At 38.8% G+C, this 27478-nt stretch overlaps 2 protein-coding genes across 2 annotated transcripts; one reads left to right on the top strand and one right to left on the bottom strand.

The window, feature by feature from the left end:
- Positions 1-3811: 3811 nt before the first annotated feature.
- On the bottom strand, positions 3812-7067 carry LOC110454595 (keratin-associated protein 10-5-like). The gene is made up of 2 exons (XM_021504191.1): positions 7023-7067; positions 3812-4348 (listed from the first exon to the last, which is right to left on the bottom strand). Exons 1-2 carry the CDS (start codon positions 7065-7067, stop codon positions 3812-3814), a joined length of 582 nt encoding a protein of 193 aa, XP_021359866.1.
- A 9935-nt stretch (positions 7068-17002) lies between these two features.
- LOC110454606 (carboxylesterase 3B-like) lies at positions 17003-26418 on the top strand. The gene is made up of 3 exons (XM_021504217.1): positions 17003-17017; positions 23510-25079; positions 25830-26418. Exons 2-3 carry the CDS (start codon positions 23518-23520, stop codon positions 26071-26073), a joined length of 1806 nt encoding a protein of 601 aa, XP_021359892.1. The 5' UTR covers positions 17003-17017; positions 23510-23517; the 3' UTR covers positions 26074-26418.
- Positions 26419-27478: the final 1060 nt, after the last annotated feature.

Below are 27478 nucleotides of genomic sequence, written 5' to 3'. Positions count from 1 at the left end.
CATGCTTGAAAGCAATGAATAACTGCAAAGACATGAAATGATTGGTATATTTTCTTGTATTTCTTCTTTTAAACAAGTGTTAAACAAGGTGCTACAATCACGATAGCAACAGCTGGTGTGTGATAATAATAATAATCATAATATATGGCATTTAATCTAGCTAGCTTAAGCTACTCTAAAGCGCTTTACAGTACATATATTTACAATTTATACAATCAATACAATTAGCATTTACATTAATCAATACAATTTTGAGGAATTTGCAGGAACTGCCTTATTAGGCGCTCACTACTAGTCCTATGCCACCTGGCTAATATCTCCCTATGTTTGTATGCCTGCGTGTGTGCTGGAGATGTATTGTGCTCTGTTTATAGTAGGACGGTGCTTCCAACGGTATCAGTTAAAGTGCCACCTCACTTGAATGCTACAGCACAGTTACCGCAACATCCATCCCAGACCATTTTATATTCCACCTGGGTTGTTGGAGTTGTGTGGGTAGGAGAAAAACAGATTCTCTGAATACTGTGTATGATGACTGTGGGGATCGAACCCTGACCGCCTGCATAGAAGGCCGGAGTGTTAACCACTCGACCAATCCGCCCAATCCAATCTATTTGGATCAAGGTACTCCTGTTAGTAGGGGTAGTGGTTGGAGACTGGTATTTATCAACTAGACAATTCTGTGCCATGAATCGTGGATATGAGGCCCAGACAGGGCGTGATTAAGAAATTGTTTTCATATGTATTTTTGTTATCAAAATGATTGATACAATGTATCAACTCAATGTTGATTGTAATTTCTGACCCTTTTAAAAGTCTGAAGAAGGAAATGATGATGTTATTGAGGAATATAAGTCAAATCTTTGTTATACCTTGGGTACATACATGTGTTTGAGATGTCTGTCAATTTTTTGCTTCAGTCCAATATTTGGACCGAGTCAGCAATATTTCGATGTATCTGTATTCACATGCCAACATACATATGTATAGCTATGATGATGCGGAAAATTAAATCAAAGGTTATTTATTAATCAACGTCCCCACTAACCGTGTGTGACATTATATTTGATTTTTGCACTGTAACAATGCTGAGTATGTAATCCAATGAGTTGAAACTCATCTTGTGTAAAACAGATATGCTGGTGTTGTGGGACCTGGGGCTTATTTAACCCAAATGTTCAATGAATCTCAGTTTTTATTTTGTTGTGAAACTATGTATTTTTATAATTTCTCAGTACATTAATATATTAAACTTCAAAGTGGGAAGTAATTATCATGATTTAGCATAAGTGGAGTGTGGTATGATTGATTGTGGTAACTGGTATACACTGTGTATTTCCCTGAGTATGATTGATGGTGGTTATTGGTAGACACTGTATTACCCTGAGTATGATTGATGGTGGTTACTGGTAGACACTATGTATTACCCTAAGTATGATTGATGGTGGTAACTGGTATACACTGTGTATTTCTCAGGTCCCAGGGGTTGATTGTAAATAGTTTTTTTTGTACATATTGCATGAAGGATATACAAAGAATAAAGTGATTTAACAGGAGAAGAAAAATACTACAGTGCCAGACTAGGGGGCCTCCAAACGACTTCAGTTATAGGTAAAGTCCACTAAGGTTGAGGCATAAGTTATAGGGAAAGTTGTTTAAGGGTGAGACATCAGTTAGAGGGAAAGACCACTAAGGATGAGGCACCAGTTATAGGTAAAGTCCTCTATGGGCGAGACATCAGTTATAGGTAAAGTCCTCTATGGGCGAGACATCAGTTTTAGGTAAAGTCCTCTAAGGTATCAGTTATAGGTAAAGTCCTCTAAGGATGAAACATCAGTTATAGGGAAAGTCCTCTATGGGCGAGACATCAGTTATAGGGAAAGTCCACTAAGAGTGAGGCATCAGTTATAGGTAAAGTCCTCTAAGGATGAGGCACCAGTTATATGTAAAGTCCACTAAGGTTGAGGCATCAGTTATAGGGAAAGTCCACTAAGGGTGAGACATCAGTTAGAGGGAAAGTCCACTAAGGGTGAGGCATCAGTTATAGGGAAAGTCCACTAAGGTTGAGTCATCAGTTATAGGTAAAGTCCACTAAGGTTGAGGCATCAGTTATAGGGAAAGTCCACTAAGGTTGATGCCTCTGTTATTGGGAAAGACCACTAAGGATGAGGCACCAGTTATAGGTAAAGTCCTCTATGGGTGAGACATCAGTTAAAGGTAAAGTCCTCTATAAGCGAGGCATCAGTTGTAGGTAAAGTCCTCTAAGGTATCAGTTATAGGTAAAGTCCTCTAAGGATGAAACATCAGTTCTAGGTAAAGTCCTCTAAGGATGAGGCACCAGTTATAGGTAAAGTCCTCTAAGGGTGAGGCATCAGTTATAGGGAAAGTCCACTAAGGTTGAGTCATCAGTTATAGGTAAAGTCCACTAAGGTTGAGGCATCAGTTATAGGGAAAGTCCACTAAGGTTGATGCATCTGTTATTGGGAAAGTCCACTAAGGTTAAGGCATCAGTTATAGGGAAAGTCCACTAAGGTTGATGCATCTGGTATAGGGAAAGTCCTCTGTGGGCGAGACATCAGTTATAGGTTAGGTCCTCTATGGGGGAGACATCAGTTATAGGTTAGGTCCCGTAAGGGTAAGGCATCAGTTATAGGTAAAGTCCTCTAAGGATGAGGCACCAGTTATAGGTAAAGTCCTCTATGGGCGAGACATCAGTTAAAGGTAAAGTCCTCTATGGGCAAGACATCAGTTTTAGGTAAAGTCCTCTAAGGTATCAGTTATAGGTAAAGTCCTCTAAGGATGAGACATCCGTTATAGGGAAAGTCCTCTATGGGCGAGACATCAGTAATAGGTTAGGTCCTCTAAGGATGAGGCATCAGTTATAGGTGAAGTCCTCTAAGGATGAAACATCAGTAATGTGGAAAGTCCTCTAAGGGTAAGCCATCGGTTATAGGTTAAGTCCTCTAAGGGTGAGGCATCAGTTATAGGTTAGGTCCTTTAAGGTTGAGGCATCATTTATAGAGAAAGTCCACTAAGGGTGAGGCATCAGTTATAGGTAAAGTCCTCTAAGGTTGAGGCTTCAGTTATAGGGAAAGTCCACTAAGGGTGAGGCATCAGTTATAGGTCAAGTCCACTAAGGTTGAGGCATCAGTTATAGGGAAAGTCCACTGAGGTTGTGGCATCTGTTATTGGGAAAGTCCACTAAAGCTGGGGCATCAGTTATAGGGAAAGTCCACTAAGGTTGAGGCATCTGTTATAGGGAAAGTCCACTAAGGTTGTGGCATCTGTTATAGGGAAAGTCCTCTAAGGGTGAGGCATCATTTATAGAGAAAGTCCACTAAGGTTGAGGCATCAGTTATAGAGAAAGTCCTCTAGGGGTGAGATATTTGTTATAGGTAATTTCTTATTGATCACACAAGTTTGTACATTTTGTAAGTGTGTAAGGTGAATCTAGAATGTTACAAGTGCTGGTCTGCTGATGGTAGTCGGTTACAATGTTCGTTTGGTTAATGTATAAAGTGTTCATTCGCTACACAGATCTCTGTTGCTTGTTAAATATGATTGTATAATATGTTGAGTCCCTTTTTTATGGTTTCAAATAACTTATATACAAGAAAGATGTCTATAAAAAAAATCAAAGGATAGGATAATATTTTCCTGCAGCTAGTGAAATACAAGTAATGTATGTTTTTTCCTTTCACCACATATCCAGGAAATAATTCAGCTATACTGAATAATGTTGCAGTTATGTTTTTCTACCTCTTACATTTCATTATTTTTACATTTTTATCAAGAACCAATCAGAAGGGTTCTATGTACGTATGTCTCTTTGGCTCGGGACAGGCATGGATTGTTCGGGCACTTTGGCTCGAGACAGGCATTGATTGTTCTGGCACTTTGGCTTGGGACAGACATGGATTGTTCTGGCACTTTGGCTAGGGACAGGCATGTATTGTTCTGGCACTTTGGCTAGGGACAGGCATGGATTGTTCTGGCACTTTGGCTCGGGACAGACATGGATTGTTCTGGCACTTTGGCTCGGGACAGACATGGATTGTTCTGGCACTTTGGCTAGGGACAGGCATGGATTGTTCTGGCACTTTGGCTCGAGACAGGCATGGATTGTTCTGGCACTTTGGCTTGGGACAGGCATGGATCGTGCTGGCACTTTGGCTCGAGACAGGCATGGATTGTTCTGGCACGTTGGCTCGGGACAGACATGGATTGTTCTGGCACTTTGGCTCGGGGCAGGCATGGATTGTGCTGGCACTTTGGATCGAGACAGGCATGGATTGTTCCGGCACTTTGGCTTGGGACAGGCATGGATTGTTCCGTATATGTGGGAATCCTGTGTTAAGAACAAATATGCATTGTAAATTATAAACATATGTTGATATGCAGTTATTTGATGCTCTATAGAAATGAGACGCATATCCCTAAAATTATTTTGATATCAATTTTATTATACATATAACTTATGTACATATGTAGTAATTGTCATGTTATTTATTAAAGATTTAACAGTTTACTTATATCAAGTCCCTCTAATATCATCAATAAGATTCATCAGTTTGGAAACTGGAAATATCAAAGTTTTACCTTATACACAATCAAAATTGTATATAAAGTAAAATTTTGATATTTCGAGCCCCTTGAATCCCAAATGGCAGGGCACAATGCATTACAATGGAAGGATGCAGAGCAATGTATATCTGCAGCAAAAGTTGACATTGGTACAATATTTTTTTTTATATATGCTTGTTCAGAGAATGATTAATGTAACTATAAATCTTTAAAAACAACTGTTTTACGTAGCTCCTATGAATAGACAGATGTACCTGAGAGGGGGTTCATACGCCTGCCAGAATTATTCCTTATGGACTTTCCAGTGTTTTATGAAAGAGTACCTCAAATTTCTTCTCCAAAAGTATATTGAAAATATTATAACCAGGTTTCACATATGAATCATTCTTATATCAAGGTGTTTCAGGTTTCCTCCGTGTGGGGGCTGGCTTCCTTGGAGGCTGGGGTTGGGGACCCATTAGGGTATCAGAAACAATATTTTAGAATCTTCTAAACTTGGAAATCCTTTTTGCATGTTGGTCTAGGGACAGATAATACTATTTCATTATATAGAATACAGGAAATGCTTCTTCATATTGTTGGCACTCGTCCGATTTAAAACAGAATTTGCAAAAGCATCCTTGTGACAATGAGATCTCTGCCAAAGCAATCTCAACTCAATCTTGAAAATCTACCTGCCATGTAATCTTTTCTAAAGAGTCACTTTCACCAAGCTGATCGCCAAGGTCTAGGAAACTTGTGTTTTTGAAATTATGATATGTTTGAAAGCCTATTTACATTTGTTACTGTGTGTTCCTAATGAAATCCGTACTGTTGTTCATTGTGTTAGACATGAACCATTTTTTACTCTTGTTGTTCTTAATAAATAATTTGTACACAAATTGAAGCTGGTCTCATGTCCCTTTACTTCAAACCTCCTGAAGTTTGTTATGTGATATGGTTAGGTCTGCTGTTAGACTTTATATATTACTGATAAGGGGCCCTGAAGTTTGTGATATGGTTAGGCCTGCTGTTAGACTTTATATATTACTGATAAGGGGCCCTGAAGTTTGTGATGTGATATGGTTAGACCTGCTGTTATACTTTATATATTACTGATAAGGGGCCATGTTTCTCGTACAGATATATACTGGTTGGGTAATATTTTGTAGTCACACAATATATATTGAATATAATGCATAATGATGGTTTTGTTGATTTCTGCTGATGTAGTAGATATATTGTTAACAAGGTAAGTGGGTCATCACTATGTCCCAGTTCTTACTAGTGTAGGGGGGATATGTTAAAATGGCCATCAGATGTTCCCTGATAACTGATAAGGCATATATCTAAACTTTATTTTCCTGTTAAATTTATTAATGACATAATTTTTAGGAGAATGTTCATTGAAATCTTTTTGTAACGTAACTGACAAGGTACTTATGTTTTTAGAATTGTTTTATTTTAGTTCTCAAATTTCTCTTAAATTATTCATAGGCCATATCTAGATATAGAGAATAAATAATATTTGTTGTTTGATGGAAAATTGTGTGAAGTATCCGATGGATTGAGTAGAGTGCCAAGAGGAGAGAGCTAAGAGCCTCAGATTAGAGGGGTTATTTATGTGCCCAGTTAACTGAGCCAAAGCTTAAGGGGGTGGGGGTTCAGGTGCCAAGTGGGATATGGTAAGTCGAGTCTGAGGTAAACATTCCATTGTGAATACATTCCATTATAGAAGTAAAGTCATAACCATACAACCGTTTTAAGTTGGTTGGTTTTGCTTATTAAACATTTTTGTTGCTTTTGAAATACAACAATATGCATATGATTTGACACAAACGTACGGCAGCATTGTTATATATTTTTTGTTATCAATGTATTCTGTAATGCTGTAATTTCAACTGACACCACTTGCAACTGTTTGTGGCTTGACACCACTATAACCGGTTTTATCAGTCAATACCACTTAAAATCTGTTTTGTCAATTAACATTTATTGAAATTCTTGTCAATGGAACGCGACCTTTAATTTTATTGTCAGTTGACATTAATTTCAATTATACTTCACTTACCAACGTTTAAAAAGCTGTTTGTTTACATTAATTGACACTGATTTAGTTATTTTGTCAATTGACACTATTCAAAAAGCTGTAATCTCAATTCACAACATTTCAAAATTTTTGTCAGTTGATGCCACTTCAATATTGTGTTATTTTTATCTTTTGTGGGAATAATCTGTGATCTTATGATTGGGGTTTTGAAGTAAAGGTATGATTGTATTTATCTGAAATAAATATTACTTAAAACTAATTTGTTGAAACAATTTTGATACTTTTTTTTTCTGACATCCTTTTGTGTTATTGAAGCATTTAGCCTAAACATGAACCAATCTGATTTCACATACACATGACTCATAACACTAGACCAGATTTCAATAGACCAGGTGTTAGTATGACATACCTGGCGAATTGGTGAGCCACAAGTCTTCTCACAAGTACACAACATTTTAATGATGCCAACATGTTGATCACAATATCCATTTGATTTTTGTCCTGTTATTTCTTATTCAAAATCATTCAAAAATGGTTTTGTATACTGTAATGGATTTTTCTCAAATCTTTCAATGTGTCTCCGGGTAGACTTTTTTACTGACTTGGGTGACATATTTAATTACTCATGCTGTGAGATTTTTTGATTGATTGCTTCAGAGAAAAGTCCAATTAACCAAAATATAGTTTATAAACACAACAAACTAAATCTTGAAATGTAATAAAAAAAATAAAAAAAAATAAAAAAAATCAATTGGTAGGTCATGTAGTGTGCACATTTTAATTGTAAACAAGTTCATGTGGCACAACCAGTGAACTGCTAAGGTGTGACGTTTCGCTTACTAGTTTACTAGTGCAGTATGTACTCTGTCACCTTTGTCAGGCAAATGACCGTTAAAGCATATGTACACTAAGGTTTCAGATACGTACAAGTTGAAAATAAAATCGGCTACATAAGAAAAGTGGAAGAAAGCTGAAAGTTTCCTGGACTGGAATCTGAAAGGTGGAGGGGTACAGGTTGGACTTCCGTTTTGATGTCTACTTGTAGTGTTATACCGAACCCATCGTATCTGTGGACCAGGGTTCTAAAGGACAAGGCAGCGTGTTTACTTTGTAGCCGACCCGTCAAGGGGCCGCGGTGGTTAAGACTTCTTACATTCTGCCACCAATCTAATGTAGGAACGGAATTAGAATCTGATTTTAGTTAGATTGATTCTCAGGCGCGTAGCTGGGTTGTTTCCATTGTGCATGCAGAAAGTCGCACCAAAGTTGCGAAGGCGCGAAGTCATTCTAGGGGGGNTAACTATTTGAGTGATTTAATTTATTTTACAGACACCATTTTTCTGGTTGATTCATTCACTTTATTATTTGAAAGCATCGCAAAAATTCAAATGTATTTCAAATGCGAAAGACGGCTCTCCTTTTTTTTCTCCGACAAAAATGTGTCGATTGTCGGAATTCCCCGAAAATATCCGTTGCGTCATATCTCTTTCCTGATGAATCTAAATTAACTAGATATTTGAAATGTCTGAGCCAATATGAACAGATTAATTTATTCAGATTATTTGCTGTTGTGTTCCCCAAACCCTTTTTATATTATCAACATTTCTCAGAATATAAGATGACGGTAGCTCCTATATCGATGTTTAGATGTATACATGTATCCTTATTTCAAAGTATCCTTAAATTAATTAATCATTATTGTAGTAACTACATTGTATATATGATCAAATTTTGAGCCACTCATGGAAAGAATTTATATAGGCTTGCCTGTTATTCAATTCATTTGACTATAACATCTATCAATAAAATTTGTTGAAATGGAAATGAAAAATACATGTAAGCTTATATCCAGTAGTCCTACTGAAGATCGGCCTAGGACTACTCTTAAAAATATACTTTATCAGTTCATGACAGGGACAAATGAATGTATCTATGTTGTAAAATGCTCAATAGGCCTATATAATGTCACAGATTAGCAAAAGCTACGTGGCTTTTTTCTGACTTTTGAGGCTTTGCCTTTTTCATATTACATTTGCAGGCGAAGTGAATGTAAAACTCAGATGGATCCTAATAGGCTATACGCGCATAATTATTATATCTGCCCTAAAACCTATAACAACAATGCTAGCAACAAATCAGTCTACAATTGTTATTCGGATTACCTCTAATCGGTGAAAAAAAATAACACAAAAATACACCCTTTCCGGAAAAACAACCCGCCTCCGTTGACTTAGTTGTATTTCATTACAATCGCTTTGTGCTAAGTTGCTAACCAAATCTTATCTTGTAGGTCTATTGAATTTGAACTCTTTTTGACAGGATATCGGTATCCACCTTCACTTTAGAAAGACGAATATCGGCCTCGCTTGTATTCCCGATATCAGGGGTAACACATGAGTCAGACTGATTAGAACTTCGTACTAATATTGATACCCTGCCTCCTCTACCCCTGACGACGCAATATATAAAAAAAAAACTCGTTGTCAGAAAGCTACTTTATCGCAGCTAATCATAACTGTGTTCGGTCGGTCCGGCATTACTAATACTAATAGCCGTTTGAGACTCGTCGATGCTTAAGTTAATGTCGCAAGAGGATGTTGTTTCATGTGTGCCTACAGCTGCTTGCGAAGTTGATGCGTTTTTAGCTCACCTGGCACGAAGTGCTAAGTGAGCCTATGCCGTGGCGCGGCGTCCGTCGTCCGACCGTCCGGCGTCCGGCGTCAATATTTTACTTTAAACGACTTCATCTTAATAACCAAAAGGCCTAGGGTGTTGATATTTGGCCAGAAGCAAACTGGGATGAAGGGCTACAAAGTTTGTTAAAATTAATGACCTTCACCTATTTTCAAGGTCACAGGGGTCAAATATGTTAAAACATCTTCTTCTCAATAACCAAACTGCCCGGGGAGATGCTATTTGGTCAGTAGCATGCTTGGGTGAAGGACTACCAAGTTTGTTCAAATGAATGACCTTCAATTATATTCAAGGTCACTGGGGTCAATTGTCTTAAAAAAAACTTTAAACAACTTCTTCTGAATAACCAAAATGCCAAGGGTGATGATATTTGGCCAGTAGCATGCTGAGATGAAGGGCTACAAAGTTTGTTAAAATTAATGGCCTTCACCTATTTTCAAGGTCACAGGGGTCAAATATGTTAAAACATCTTCTTCTCAATAACCAAACTGCCCGGGGAGATGCTATTTGGTCAGTAGCATGCTTGGGTGAAGGACTACAAAGTTTGTTCAAATGAATGACCTTCACCTATATTCAAGGTGACAGGGTTCAAATATGTTAAAATCTTAACAACTTCTTCTGAATAACCAAAATGCCCAGGGTGATGATATTTGGCCAGGAGCATGCTGAGATGAAGGGCTACAAAGTTTGTTCAAATGAATGACCTTCACCTATATTCAAGGTCACAGGGGTCAAATATGTTAAAATCTTAACAACTTCTTCTGAATAACCAAAATGCCCAGGGTTATGATATTTAGTCAGTAGCATATATACTAGGATCAAGGGCTACCAAGTTTGTTTAAATGTATGACCTTGAATCATATTCATACTGATATTTTGTTTTTGCCTGTAGCTTTATTTTAGATCACTTTGAAGGTTTCAAGTGTGAGATTTATAACAGGTGAGCGATGCAGGCCCATTGGGCCTCTTGTTTTCGTTGGCTTTGCAGCCCCGTCTCCGATGTTGGCAACTTTAAAAAATCGGCACCAGGTACCCTAGGTTCCAGGATAAGGTCCTTAAGAAGATTACAGAGATTCTAATCAATGCTAGGTGGAAGAAAAAGACAATCACTTTAAAAAAACACATCACAGATTGTCAGCTGTGTTTAGGCAAGACAAGCATGGAGGGAGGAAGGATACTGGTAACAACAGGAGACTGGGAGTTGTAAACGCTCCAATTTGAAGTAGATTGGAAAAACACAATGACCATCAGGCACAGCATGCACATTTTGTTACTGCTATTTCTAAAACTAATAAATGAATCTTAATGAAGCTTGGAACAAATACATATGATTCCCTACAATCCACAGATATGCATGCTTCAATTAGAGATAGATCAGAGAAAACAAAACTGGTTGTAAGGCGATTATTTTGAAATGTCTCCTGAACAACGAAATGCCTACGTTCATGACATGTCTTGGTGTATATTTTTTCTTTCTAGTCCCTAGTTGTGCATGCTTCAAATTCAGCTGATACCGAAGAACAGAATGACTATTAGGCCGTTTTGGATTATGTATGAATGTTGCATGGGAAATCAGAAGAACAAAATGGCTATCAGGCCGTTTTGGATTATGTTTGAATGTTGCATGTGAAATCAGAAGAACAAAATGACTATCAGGCCGTTTTGGATTATGTATGAATATTGCATGGGGAATATATGTAACCGCTATTTCTTGGAATGAATCCTGATACAATTTGCCTTTGTCCCTTGTGGCGTATACTCCGATTTACGTTGGATCTACATCTCAAGTTTGTTACCGCTATTTATCAGCAACCACTGAAGAGACCACGACGAAACATGGTCTACACGATCCCTTATTATATGGTTGAATGTGTTTCGAATTCAGAGGAGTAAGGAAAACACATTTGCCGCAAGCTATGTTGAATGTTATATATATATATTGAATGTCTGTAGCCGACGTTTTTTCTGAAAGGATCATTACGAAACTATCAGAAACTATTGCATCGAACATGTACAATGTACCTCAAACAGTCAAAGATCACTTTGGTACATGAACAGGTGCTTGTTGATAAAAAAAAAAACAGGTAAATAAAGGGAAAATACCCTAAATTTTGTCAACATTTTATGACCTTTCAATGGTAGCCGCCATGATGCCTCCGATATCTCTATTTTTCTTATTAACTTTTTCCATGTATTCTCTCTTATTTTTTTTGCTATTTTCAGTTGCATTAGAATGTTAAAATACTACAATAATGTTATATCCATTTTAATACAGGTATGATTAATATTATTTGCTAAGCGTGGCAGACATTCGTACCTATATTTCTTTTGATACTTTGAAAACCTCTGTCATCACAGTGGTTATATATACACTGTTATTACAGTGGCTATAGGGATACTGTTATTACAATGGCTGTATGGACACTGTTATAACAATGGTTGTATGAACACTGATATAACAATTGCTGTATTGACACTGTTATTACAGTGGCTCTATGGACACTGTTATCACAGTGGCTGTATGGACACTGTTATTACAATAGTTGTAGGGACACTGTTATCACAGTGGCTGTATGGACACTGTTATTACAATAGTTGTAGGGACACTGTTATCACAGTGGCTGTATGGACACTGTTATTACAATGGCTCAATGAACACTGTTATTACAATGGCTGTATGGACACTGTTATTACAATGGCTCAATGGACACTGTTATTACAATGGCTGTATGGACACTATTAGTATAATGGCTCTATGGACACTTTTATAACAATGGCTGTATGGACACTGTCATTACAATGGCTGTAAGGACACTGTTATTGCAATGGCTGTATGGACACTGTTATTACAATGGCTGTAAGGACACTGTTATTACAATGGCTGTATGGACACTATTAGTACAATGGCTCAATGGACACTGTTATTACTATGGCTGTATGGACACTATTAGTACAATGGCTCTATGGACACTTTTATAACAGTGGCTGTATGGACACTCTTATTACAATGGCTGTATGGACACTGTCATGACAATGGCTTTATGGACACTGTTATTTCAATGGCTGTATGGACACTCTTATTACAATGGCTCTATGGACACTGTTATAACAGTGGCTGTATGGACACTCTTATTACAATGGCTGTATGGACACTGTTATAACAAAGGCTGTAAGGACACTGTTATTACAATGGTTGTATGGACACTATTATTACAATGGCTCTATGGACACTGTTATTACAGTGGCTGTATGTACACTGTTATTACAGTGTCTATAGGGACACTGTTATAACAATGGCTGTATGGACACTGTTATTACAATGGCTGTATGGACACTGTTATTACAGTGGCTGTATGGACACTGTTATTACAGTGTCTATAGGGACACTGTTATTACAATGGCTGTATGGACACTGTTATTACAATGGTTGTATGAACACTGATATTACAATGGCTGTATGGACACTGTTATTACAGTGGCTGTATGGACACTGTCATAACAATGGCTGTATGGACACTGTTATTACAATGGCTGTATGTACATTGTTATTTAAATGGCTGTATAGACACTCTTATTGCAATGGCTGTATGGACACTGTTATTACAATGGCTGTATGGACATTGCTATTTAAATGGCTGTATGGACACTCTTATTACAATGGCTCTATGGACACTGTCATTACAGTGGCTGTATGGACACTCTTATTGCAATGGTTGTATGGACACTGTTATTACAGTGGCTGTATGGACACTGTTATTACAATGGATGTATGGACACTTTTATTACAGTGTCTGTATGGACACTGTTATTACGATGGCTCTATGGACACTGTCATTACAGTGGCTGTATGGACACTCTTATTGCAATGGTTGTATGGACACTGTTATTACAGTGGCTGTATGGACACTGTTATTACAATGGATGTATGAACACTTTTATTACAGTGTCTGTATGGACACTGTTATTACGATGGCTGTATGGACAGTGTCATTACAGTGGCTGTATGGACACTCTTATTGCAATGGTTGTATGGACACTGTTATTACAGTGTCTGTATGGACACTGTTATTACGATGGCTCTATGGACACTGTCATTACAGTGGCTGTATGGACACTCTTATTGCAATGGTTGTATGGACACTGTTATTACAGTGGCTGTATGGACACTGTTATTACAATGGATGTATGAACACTTTTATTACAGTGTCTGTATGGACACTGTTATTACGATGGCTGTATGGACAGTGTCATTACAGTGGCTGTATGGACACTCTTATTGCAATGGTTGTATGGACACTGTTATTACAGTGTCTGTATGGACACTGTTATTACGATGGCTCTATGGACACTGTCATTACAGTGGCTGTATGGACACTCTTATTGCAATGGTTGTATGGACACTGTTATTACAGTGTCTGTATGGACACTGTTATTACGATGGCTCTATGGACACTGTCATTACAGTGGCTGTATGGACACTCTTATTGCAATGGTTGTATGGACACTGTTATTACAGTGTCTGTATGGACACTGTTATTACGATGGCTCTATGGACACTGTCATTACAGTGGCTGTATGGACACTCTTATTGCAATGGTTGTATGGACACTGTTATTACAGTGGCTGTATGGACACTGTTATTACAATGGATGTATGAACACTTTTATTACAGTGTCTGTATGGACACTGTTATTACGATGGCTGTATGGACAGTGTTATAACAGTGGCTGTATGGACACTGTTATTACAATGGCTGTATAGACACTGTTATAACAATGGATGTAGGGACACTGTTATCACAGTGGCTGTATGGGCACTATTATTGCAATGGCTGTATGGACACTGTCATTACAATAGCTGTACGGACACGGTCATTACAGTGGCTGTATGGACACTGTTATCACAGTGGCTGTATGGGCACTGTTATTACAATAGATGTATGGACACTGTTATTACAATAGATGTGCGGACACTGTTATTACAATAGATGTATGGACACCGTCATTACAATAGATGTATGGGCACTGTTATCACAGTGGCTGTATGGACACTGTCATTACAATAGCTGTATGAACACTGTTATCACAGTGGCTTTATGGACACTGTTATAACAATAGATGTAGGGACACTATTATCACAGTGGCTGTATGGACACTGTTATTTCAATAGATGTAGGGACACTGTTATTACAGTGGCTGTATGGACACTGTTATTTACACTGGCTGTATGGACACTGTTATTACAATCGATGTATGGACACTGTTATTACAATAGCTGTACGAACACTGTTATTACAGTGGCTGTATGGACACAATTAGTATAGTGGCTGTATGGACACTGTTATTACAATGGCTATATGGACACTGTTATAACAGTGGCTGTATGGACACTGTCATTACAATGGCTGTATGGACACTGTCATTACAGTGACTGTATGGAGTCTGTTATTACAATGGCTGTTTGGACACTGTTATTACAATGGTTGTATGAACACTGATATTACAATGGCTGTATGGACACTGTTATTACAGTGGCTGTATGGACACTGTTATTACAATGGCTGTATATACACTGTTATTTAAATGGCTGTATAGACACTCTTATTGCAATGGCTGTATGGACACTGTTATCACAGTGGCTGTATGGACACTGTTATTTAAATGGCTGTATGGACACTCTTATTGCAATGGCTGTATGGACACTGTCATTACAGTGGCTGTATGGACACTCTTATTGCAATGGTTGTATGGACACTGTTATTACAGTGGCTGTACGGCCACTGTGATAACAATGGCTCTATGGACACTGTTATTACAGTGGCTGTATGAACACTGTTATTACAATGGATGTATGAACACTTTTATTACAGTGTCTGTATGGACACTGTTATTACGACGGCTGTATGGACAGTGTTATAACAGTGGCTGTATGGACACTGTTATTACAATGGCTGTATAGACACTGTTATAACAATGGATGTAGGGACACTGTTATCACAGTGGCTGTATGGGCACTGTTATTACAATGGCTGTATGGACACTATTATTGCAATGGCTGTATGGACACTGTCATTACAATAGCTGTACGGACACGGTCATTACAGTGGCTGTATGGACACTGTTATCACAGTGGCTGTATTGGCACTGTTATTACAATAGATGTATGGACACTGTTATTACAATAGATGTGCGGACACTGTTATTACAATATATGTATGGACACTGTCATTACAATAGATGTATGGACACTGTTATCACAGTGTCTGTATGGACACTGTCATTACAATAGCTGTATGGACACTGTTATCACAGTGGCTTTATGGACACGGTTATTACAATAGATGTAGGGACACTGTTATCACAGTGGCTGTATGGACACTGTTATTACAATAGATGTAGGGACACTGTTATTACAGTGGCTGTATGGACACTATTAGTACAGTGGCTGTATGGACACTGTTATGGCAATGGCTGTATGGACACTGTTATTACAGTGGCTCTATGGACACTGTTATCACAGTGGCTGTATGGACACTGTCATTACAATAGCTGTATGGACACTGTTATTACAATAGCTGTACGGACACTGTTATTACAGTGGCTGTATGGACACAATTAGTACAGTGGCTGTATGGACACTGTTATGGCAATGGCTGTATGGACACTGTTATTAGAGTGGCTCTATGAACACGGCCATTACAGTGACTGTATGGAGTCTGTTATTACAATAGCTGTATGGACACTGATATTACAATAGCTGTATGGACACTGTTATTTCAATAGCTGTATGGACACTGTTATCACAGTGGCTGTATGGACACTGTCATTACAATAGCTGTAGGGACACTATTATCACAGTGGCTGTATGGACACTGTTATTACAATAGTTGTAGGGACACTGTTATCACAGTGGCTGTATGGACACTGTTATTACAATAGATGTAGGGACACTTTTATCACAGTGGCTGTACGGACACTGTTATTACAATAGATGTATGGACACTGTTATTACAATAGCTGTACGGACACTGTTATTACAGTGGCTGTATGGACACAATTAGTACAGTGGCTGTATGGACACTGTTATGGCAATGGCTGTACGGACACTGTTATTACAATAGCTGTATGGACACTGTTATTACAATGGCTGTATGGTCACTGTTATTACAATAGCTGTATGGACACTGTTATTACAATGGCTGTATGGACACTGTTATTACAGTGGCTGTGTGGACACTGTTATGGCAATGGCTGTATGGACACTGTTCTTACAGTGCCTCCATGGACACTGTTATTACAATGGCGGTATGGACACTGTTATCACAGTGGCTGTAGAGACACTGTTTTAGAATAGAGAATAGCTCTCCTTCAGCATGGTCTTATTCTACATTGGGATTCAGGTAGGAACCAAGATAAAGGCAAACTACGGAAACTTTTCAAGCAGGGTCGAAAAAATTCAAGAAACTCCTACATTGATTAGAACATGAAATTATAGATACGGGTGGATTCTGTTAACAGTTTATATGTTGCGCAGTAGTACATATATTGGTTGTGGGTTACGGTTCTCTATGTGCATACTACGGTTGTAATCCTCTTAATACAACGCCTTCTGATAGGTTCATTTCTCAGACAGAGTTTGTATTTCAGTGAAAAGGCGGCGGGTACTATCATATTAGCGAAGTGAGGGAGTATCGCGTCCTCGTACCACCAGGTAAGTGTTGATAGGCTTAAAGCAATCTCTCGTGAGCAAGGTTCGGTGTATTACATCATATAGTATATAACATTGTCTCGAATGATGCCAATACCTGATGTGTGGAGTAATATCAAAATCTTCATAATTACATATGAGGTGATGTTATTTCTAACGTAACATATAACATGTCATGTTATCTCGAACGGTATATGGACGTGAAGTTATCTCGAACGGTATATGGACGTGAAGTTATCTCGAACGGTATATGGACGTGAAGTTATCTCGAACAATATATGAGGTGAAGTTATCTCGAACGGTATATGACGTGAAGTTATCTCGAACGATATATGAGGTGAAGTTATCTCGAATGGTATATGACGTGAAGTTATCTCGAACGGTATATGGACGTGAAGTTATCTCGAACGGTATATGGACGTGAAGTTATCTCGAACGATATATGGACGTGAAGTTATCTCGAACGATATATGACGTGAAGTTATCTCGAATGGTGTATGACGTGAAGTTTTCTCTTACCCTGGACAGGTGTATCCGCACTTTTACCGGTGTAAGATTAATAGAATCTTTCACCCCCTTGGGGATGAGACAGGGGTAATATTCTTAAGTTGTCCAACACGAGGCTTCCCGAGTGTTTGACAGCTTAAGAATCTTACCCCGAGGGTTGAGATCACCCTGTCTCACTCCCACGGGGGTGAATGATTATTTTTCTCTTACCCTGTTTACCCTGGTATTTTATATAGACGTTACATCAATGCAAGACAATGTTGATGTGATGCGGCTAAATTGTCGACGTGACGTCATTGTATTGTTGCCGTGACGTCATGTTATTGTTGCTATGACGTCATACAATTATTGAGAACGTGCAAAGAACACGTGTAGCTTGTCTCAACCCTGGGGTGAGATAAGAAAATCTCACACCGGTAAAATGGAGGATATCCCTGTCCAGGGTAAGAGAATTCCTTTTCTTGCGTACCAGACCGAGATATCCGCATTTCCGGCCGTGCTGGAAAATGCTATCCGACCCACGGGTCTAGATCGCTTACACGCGCAGACTGGCGGGGGAATTACAGTGACCTTTCAGGGTCACGCTATTGTTCGTGACGTCATTTTATGACGTTTCGGGGTCTGTCAGGGTCATTGACGTCACAAGCAATTGCCATCCGGGCTCTATATGCAAATGAGAAATGTGCGCACAGTTTACAACTTTACTAGAAAAGCAGCTGTTTTTACGGGTTTTAGGTGATAAGCAAGAAATAGAATCCATCCCTGATGTGAGGTAAGGATAAGGGTATTCAAACCCGAGGGATAAAATATTGAGCAGGAGACCCGAGGCTTTGCCGAGGGTATTTTGCTCAATATTTTATCCCGAGGGTTTGAATAACCTTACCCTTACCTCACATCAGGGATGGATTCTATTAGTCTCACCCTAGGGCAGAGACGGAGGAATTCCCCTATTCATAACAATGGTATGACGTCACGTCAACAATACGATGACGTTTCGTCAACAATCCATCAACGTCACGTCAACCCTGAATTTAGCATGTGACGTTTTCATTACATAATATATATGACAATAGGAGAACAGGGTAAGAGAAAAAGAATCATTCATCCCCTTGTGGGTTAGATAGTTGAATCTCAACCCTCGGAAAAGATTCTTAAGTCGCCAAACACTCGGCAGAGCCTCGTGTTTGGTAACTAAAGAATTTTCCCCCGAGGGTTAAGATTCCCCTATCTCACCCACAAGGGGGTGAGAGATTCTATTAATCTCGAATGGTATGTGACGTGAAGTTATCTCGAATGGTATATGACGTGAACTTATCTCGAATGGTATATGACGTGAACTTATCTCGAATGGTTTATGACGTGAACTTATCTCGAATGGTTTTATGGTATGTTTGATCAAACATTAAAACCACCCGACGGCCTCCAAGTATTCTTTCTGTCAATATACTGGACTTGTATCGGCTTATTACCTATATGACTTGTTGTGAGTTATATCAAACGGTTAGATGCATGGTGTGTAGCGATTCATGACGTGTGATGTTTTATACCTGAAGACACACTTAATTATTGGCATAATTACTAGCGGGGGGATAGATCGAAACGCTGCGTTTTTTGTTGTACTATGCACCTCGTCTTATACAAATAGAATGTGTTAGGACTATTCCAGGTTTATAGTTAATCTAATTAGTTTCCACTCTTAAAATTGTTTTACAAGCGTATATCCTTTTTGGTTCGGCAAAAGCCAAGGTTGTTGTATGAAAGCGATTTTGACTGTAATACCGAGTGTCTTAGTCAGACAAACAGGAGGTCCTCTGATATAGAGTGTACATATCTTGAGTATTCAACTAAGTAAATATGGAATGATCAGAGTTAGCCCACACTGTAAACAATCTTAGTCAAATATTTTACTTTGTTCTCAGACCGGTGTACGCGTTTGACTAATCTGTATCATTACTGGTAAACATGACGAATTCTCACGTTTTAATCGATATGGTGAAGTAAAAACACGTCAAATATTACTGGATAAACATGAATTTACCTACAGCAAAATAATTTCATAAAACTTAGAAAGGAGACGACCATAACACGTGATAAACCAGGTGTTTGCCTTACATCACAACACAACGAAATGCAAACATTTTTATTGTATAACAACACATTTTATATGGACTGTGGCACATTGCTAGTCACGTAAGCAGCTATTTAATACGTTCAACACACTGTTGTTTAGCCTTCGATCCCTTGTCATGACATTACTTTTGACAGTAGTAAAAGAGAGGAAAATTGCCATTCAGAAGCTAAAAACCAAAACAAAATAAACCAGATTTAACTAGAAGAAATGGTTTCAAGAATACCCCCGCCCTCACATATCTATTCCATAAATAAATAATGTTTGGTACTTGAGGTCAAGGTCAGATAGTTACACGTTGACTTCAATGACATCGTTTCATTTCGTGACACTATGACCGTCTGACAATGGTCATTCATAAATGGTAGCAAATATGTCCTCCGGAAACCAACGCCTATTCCGTATTTGAAGCTAGATGCTATATTGTGGTTACAGGAACCAATTTTATTATGCGACATAAACTGTAACCTAACTTCAGCGTTTCCTCTGAAGTCCATCCATAAAAAACGGTAACCAATGTAAGCATCGGAAAAAAACTGTTGTACAATTTTATTGATCTTGGGGTCAAGGTCAGAGGACAAAACGTTCCATGTGACCTCATTTTAGGATATGACACACCGCCTACCCGTGATTTACCCTGCAACTGGCTGGATATGTTCAGGAAACCATAGTTTTTATACTTGAGGTTAGTATCAAAGGTCAAAAGGAGTCCTAGTGACTTCCTGTTTGGTGTGCGACTCTTCGCCTCAATATGATATACCATTATACAAAGGTCGGGGTCCATTCACGAAGAATGGCTGATATATGCTCCAGAAACCCGTATTTCACTGTATTTTAATAATTGAGGTCGAGGTCCAGCGGTCAAATAAAGATCACGATGGGAATGTCGGGTATATTTAGGGAATAGGTCTATTGATGTGATTGGTTAAAAACGTAATAAATAGGAATCCGTAATAGTTTAGGGGTTTGCTTTGAAGGGTTAGGGTTAACACTGTATCTGACATACTAATAGTAGGTCTAGATTTCTTTTCTGTCTGAAATCCTACTGATATGTGGTGTTAATTCATTGTGTGCTTGATGAATTGCCAACTCCATGTAGTCGGGATGGAAGGGGAGAGGGGTTGCTTACGTGTTCCGATAAACCTTCGAGCCATTTTGCCGGATGAGTACAACAATGCCTGATTGGTAAAGGAGTAGGGATTAGACGAAGAGCAATCCAACCATCCCTTTTTAACCATTTTTTTTAAATGTGCCATTACAACATATGAGAAGTGTAAAATGGTACATTGGTAACTAGCGCCATAATGTAGCTCCTAACGGCGAGACGATTTTAATATATTGCGTCATCAGCAGGAGGATTTCGGGTATTGCTATTAGTAACTCATCTTATTGTGAAAGTTGGGAGGATCTGTCCAAACTTTTCTAGTATTTCTTTTCTTGATCTTCTTAATATTTCGTCATGCCAGCCTTGGCACCACCTCACTTTAGGCCATATTAATATTGCAGAACGTTCGTTATCTGAGGTAGGCAATAGGTTCTGTCCTTAGGCAGGGACACACAGAGTCCTTAAAATGGTAGTATTCCTGCTAACCCTTCTGTATCAAAATATGACACACACCAGGGTACGACCTTAAAGATAGTATCAACCAAATCATACTCATTGTGGCTCTTAAGGAGCGGTCCAGACTAGTTAAACGGGTTTCTCACATTTGTTTCTAGTATGTTTTTAAAATTTTACCGTCAATAGTATAAAACTGCCACATATTCTTGGAAAGGAACTATTTGTAGATTTACAAGTGTCATCTTCATTGTCAAAAACAAAATTAAAACATCAACTGCGCTTGAATTGTGACATAGTAAAGTATATGTACTAAACAAATATTTTGGTCAAAAAATATAACTTTATGCAGAAATTATTGATTACTAGATAAGAAAGATTTCTCTACGATATATATTTCGAGAACAACAGTAGCGCCTTTCAAACTGGATATCTGTCACGTTTCGTTGGGGAAAGACGCGTTTTACTTTCACCAAAAATTATTTAAAAATAAACCCTGTTCACGTCCGATGAAAGTGGATGGTTCTTAAATCTTGTTTCTTCATTTTCATATATGAATTCTTTCCCTGTGCTAAATCTGAAATCGTAGGTTCAGAATTAACTCTGGACTGCGACCTCAAACAGGCTGTAACGAAAACTTGCTTTTCTAATCGTAAACAAAATGGCCTTAAACCAATTCAATATCATTCGATGAGAAAAAGTTCCCAAAGTTCACACGTCCTTATACTGTGATGTAAGAATGTAGAATGCTGATATATAGATAGCAGGAACTATAAATCTGATACCAGCAAAGCGTGTGTATCTATAATACTACAGGAATCCAAATATGCACCCACAATTGTATTCCACAACGCCGAAGTTTCATCAATCTCGGCCCATCATGTGGTCACAAACTTTGAGCAGTCGTTAGAGGAAACAAGAAATCAAATCGAGTTTTCTTCAGCATATAAATACAAATGTATGTATATTTGTGTTTCGTGTCTGTAGCGGTGTTGTTGTTGTTGTTTTTTTAATTATGGAAGATTTGGATATGTTGACAGTAGATTTGAGTAAAGTTGCCGGTATGCTAACCATACTCTAAACAACATATCTCTGATGACGAATTCACTTATTAAGGGAACGGCCTTTTTTATTTTTCGAGGTGTGAGGAGAAGCTGGATTCGAAGAGGTCAGGATATACATGTATCAGGCCAGGTTATTTAAGGAATGACCAAGATTTTGTTTTGGTATATACAGGAACTTGTTAGCCGTCAAGATCACTGCGGTCGGAGTCAGAATCTTTGTTGTGTGTCCCAAAATCTCGTACTGGGACCTACAGAAACAGATGCTTTGGGAGGGTTTCGGCTACGTTGTGGAATAGCTTACCATCTGCTATTAGGAAGTCGAATTCCCTGGCCAAGTTCAAGAGGGACATAAAAACTCACCTCTTCACGTCTGCATTTTAGAATCTTTGCAAAGACGTCATGTAAATACCACCCTATTATTTGTTCAATTATGTGCACATTGCTTGTTAAATGTATGAAAGTGATTGCAAGCCTTTGTTGTTTATTTTCACAATTATAACCATTACTATTATCCATATGTTGTAAAGCGCCTTAGAGTAATTTTACAAATTATAAAGGGCGCTATATAAATGCTGTATATTATTATTATTATTCTTATTATACGGTATATACCGAAAAAAAAATGTGCACTTTGCATAAATCCGCGAAGCGGTTTATGCAAAAAGTGCACAATATTTTTTCGGTATATACCATATATACTAAAACAAAATCTTGGGCCTTCTTTATAATTTAATTTTTAAAAAGTAGACAAACACGTTGTAAATGCACAGTTAAAGATTTATTTAATTTTTACGTAAACTAAACAATTGCCCTAATAAAAGGCTGCGTTGTAATTTTGCATTCTGAAGTGTAAAAAGTAGTTCTGTCATCAGTTGTTTTTCTTTTTAGGTATATACGATATATACCAAAAAAATTATTATGGGGGAGATAGGCAAAATTGAATTATTTTACATTACGTCAGAAACCAGACTTTCTAATACGGTATAAAATGCTGCTCGATTTGTCAACAAACTCACATGCAAGAAAACTGACCATCCTAATACTTACTAGCATATATATTTCCAGAGGCACATTCTGTTTCACAAAGATGTAGCACGTTTATTTTATATATTTTCCTCGGCATTCTGGCGAGCAAATCAGTTTATAGGCCAGAATTCCCTTTTTTCCGGACGGGAAGTCATTTGTTTCGAAATTTTGCCTGTAGAACTAAAGCATACTTCCTTGTTGCTTTGTTTTAGGAGCCACAATGACAGTCCAGAGCCTCCTCCTGTCGACAAGGCTGCTTTTCGCCCTGACAGTAGTCATGTGCGTGTCGGGTCAGTTCACCACGACCCTCAAAACCCCATCTGGTTCCATAAAGGGACTGGTTAAGTCCGTTCTCAGGCGGAATGTTACACAGTTCCGTAACATTCCGTACGCCAAACCTCCCGTAGGCAAGCTGAGGTTCAAGAAGCCTGTCCCCATAGAGCCGTGGGAAGACACCCTCGACGGAACAGCATTCGGACCGTCATGTGTGCAATATAAATCTATAGGGGGCGACTATCAGTGGGCAAGAATAGAAAACAAGAATCTGTCAGAAGACTGCTTGCAGCTGAACATTTTTACCACGTATCCCATCTCTACAACAGACAAGAAGCCGGTCATGTTCATGATCCATGGCGGATCGTATATTATAGAACAAGGAACTGCATATGACTCGTCCTACCTCGCAATAAAGGACGTCATCGGCGTAAACATAAACTATCGTTTGGGTGTATTTGGGTTTCTGAGTACGGGAGACGATATTCTGCCTGGTAACTACGGACTCTGGGACATGATTGAAGCTCTGAAGTGGGTGCAAGCAAACATCGCGGCTTTCGGAGGGGATCCCAACAATGTAACTATATTTGGTGAATCGGCGGGTGCAATATCAGTCACGTTACTGGCAAGTATCCCTAGCAACAGAGGTTTATTTCATCGAGTGATTGCTCAGAGTGGATCTGCAACAAGCCTCATGTCGATATCGCTTGATCCAATCCGAGTTGCCAGGGAAGTCATCAAAGACGTGGGGTGTATACCGACTCTCAATTCCACCATCAATCGTAACGTGGTGACAGACTGCCTTCAGTATGTTTCGGCTGACGTGTTGTTGCAGGCCTCTCTTGAGCCAACTACTAGCGTCCATTACTACGGCTACTTCTCTATCGCCTCGCAGCTCTACCCGGTCGTTGACAGGCAACTCTTCCGCACGCTGCCCGTCGACAGTTTAAGCGATCCCAACTCGGCTGAATCTGTCTTCTTCAAATCTATAGACTTGATAGCAGGCACAATGGAAAACGAGGGGTCGGTTGCAACGTACATGTTTTACCCTTACGAAGGGACAATGCAGTTTAACACGAGCGACGGCTATCCGCCAGCCTTACTGTGTAACGTGATGGCCCCAGCTGTAGCCAGGGACATGTTCCAGGCTGGTTCCGCCGTATCCGACATGATATGTAAGAGATACAGTACTAATGACAAGGCTCAGCGAAGCAGGAACATCGCCAACCTGTATGGTGACTCGTGTTTTTTGGCCCCGACCGTGCAAATACTGAATTTCCACAGTCAAGGACAGGGCTCAGGTAAAACATACCAATATGTGTTTTCCCAGGTGACGAATACGACCACATTGTATGAAAAACCCTATTGGATGCTAGGCGCAGGCCACGCTGAGGAAACGGGCTACCAGTTCGGTCCTTATAACCAAGCACCCGCATTTGCTGCCACAGAGCAGGCCCGGGCGTTAACAGAAACATTCAACTCGTACTTCGTCAATTTTGCTAAAACAGGGTAGGTATTCAAAGACAGGGTAGGTAATCAGAATGTAAACAAGGAATGCAATAATGGTGTTACATGTAACAGTGTGTGTCGTATGCAAATAGGGTAGGAATTTAGAACGTAAACAGATTAGGATTAAATGCGAAAATACCTTAAATGACTTTACCCAGAGGCCGATGGTAGTAAGAATCATGCAATGAAGCGCTTCTTGGTCCTTTCCTTGTCATTTAAACGACTTTTTCTGAAAAACAAAAACACCCAGAGCCATGATATGTGGCCAGTATCATGCTGGTATAAAGTGCAACCAAATTACCTTGACCAATTTTCAAGATCACATGCAGGGGTCAAATTGAAAAAGAAAACCTTTCAAACCATTTCTTGAAACCTTCAGATAGTGGCATGCTGCGTTAGTCGTCACTTTTATTTCTGTGTGTAGTGTAACTTCATTAGCTGGGCTGACAATTCTGTTTCTGTGTACTATAACTTTGTGATTCCGTACTTACTGTTACCTCGTTAGTAAGGATACTTGTGCTCAGCGGAATGCCATCAGCGGGTCTACTCTTGTATGATCAACAACAACTAAATTATTTCAATAAAAATATCATGATTTCAAAATTTTGAACGAGGTTGCACTTAAAAATCCATTGCTACCAAAATTTTCATTTCAATCTATTTTTCAAGAAATTGTTAGAACGTGTTCCTTATTTCGTAATGACTGAAAGACTAAACCTATTAATACCGATTTATTTTGTTTCTACATAGGAACCCAAACGATGCCGGCTTAGTCTATTGGCCTGAGTACAGTAATACTGACCGTAGATATATAGACATCAAGTATGAACCAACACAAGGCAAAGACCTGTTCCAGGCCCGCATGAAGTTCCTATTGGAAGAGATCCCAAACAGCCTGAAAAGTGACGTAACCAACTCAGCCCGAAATCTGTATACGCCTGTATCTTATTTGGTTGGAATGATTGTTTTAAATGCTCTAGCGTTATACGTGTAGATATTCTACTATACTCTTGTCTCAGTCTACAGCGGTCGTATTTTGATGATTGATGAAACTCATTACTCATGTTTTATTAAGTTTATAACGATGTCAGTATGCGTCTGCCCATCCAATATAAACAATTGGTTAAGGTCAAGAAGACTTTCAGCAACAAAGGGTGTGTATAGGTCTTGAACAAAGTGCATTTTTATAGGTCTTGAACAAAGTGCATTTTTTATAGGTCTTGAACAAAGTGCATTTTTTATAGGTCTTGAACAAGGTGCATTTTTATAGGTCTTGAACAAAGTGCATTTTTTATAGGTCTTGAACAAAGTGCATTTTTATAGGTCTTGAACAAAGTGCATTTTTTATAGGTCTTGAACAAAGTGCATTTTTTTTAGGTCTTGAACAAGGTGCATTTTTATAGGTCTTGAACAAAGTGCATTTTTTATAGGTCTTGAACAAAGTGCATTTTTATAGGTCTTGAACAAAGTGCATTTTTTATAGGTCTTGAACAAAGTGCATTTTTTGTAGGTCTTGAACAAGGTGCATTTTTATAGGTCTTGAACAAAGTGCATTTTTTATAGGTCTTGAACAAAGTGCATTTTTATAGGTCTTGAACAAAGTGCATTTTTTATAGGTCTTGAACAAAGTGCATTTTTTGTAGGTCTTGAACAGATTTTGTATAGACATTGAACAAGGTGATTTGTTATAGACATCGAACAGGGTGATTTGTTATAGACATTGAACAGGGTGATTTGTTATAGACATTAAACAAGGTGATTTGTTATAGACATTGAACAAGGTGATTTGTTATAGACATTGAACAAGAGTTAATGTATCAGACCACTAACAAGACATTATATCATTTCATACATTCAACCTACAATATTTCAATATATCAAAATACAGTATAAGGAACAATATGACGTCCGGACTAGCACCTGTGCTGGTCCAGAGACAATAAGACGTCCGGACTAGCACCTGTGCTGGTCCAGAGACGATATGACGTCCGGATTGGCACCTGTGCTGGTCCAGAGACGATATGACGTCCGGACTAGCACCTGTGCTGGTCCAGAGACGATATGACGTCCGGACTAGCACCTGTGCTGGTCCAGAGACAATATGACGTCCAGACTAGCACCTGTGCTGGTCCAGAGACAATATGACGTCCGGACTAGCACCTGTGCTGGTCCAGAGACGATATGACGTCCAGACTAGCACCTGTGCTGGACCAGAGACGACTGGATTAGGGACAGATTGTATGGTAGTCATCATGATCTCGCAGGGAAATATGTTATTTCTTACTGTGATATGAAGGTCGATGTTTTTGACTATGCTCATAACAGTGTCTTGTGGTTGTGTTGTCACTCCCCTAGTTCTCGACACGAGGACGAGACATTACTTGTGGTTGTGTTGTCAC

The sequence above is a fragment of the Mizuhopecten yessoensis genome, unplaced genomic scaffold (assembly GCF_002113885.1).
Source record: "Mizuhopecten yessoensis strain PY_sf001 unplaced genomic scaffold, ASM211388v2 scaffold7939, whole genome shotgun sequence".
NCBI classification, from domain to species: domain Eukaryota; kingdom Metazoa; phylum Mollusca; class Bivalvia; order Pectinida; family Pectinidae; genus Mizuhopecten; species Mizuhopecten yessoensis.
The sequence above is the reverse complement of the archived record's forward strand: the minus strand, read 5'-3'. Positions and strand labels throughout refer to the sequence as shown.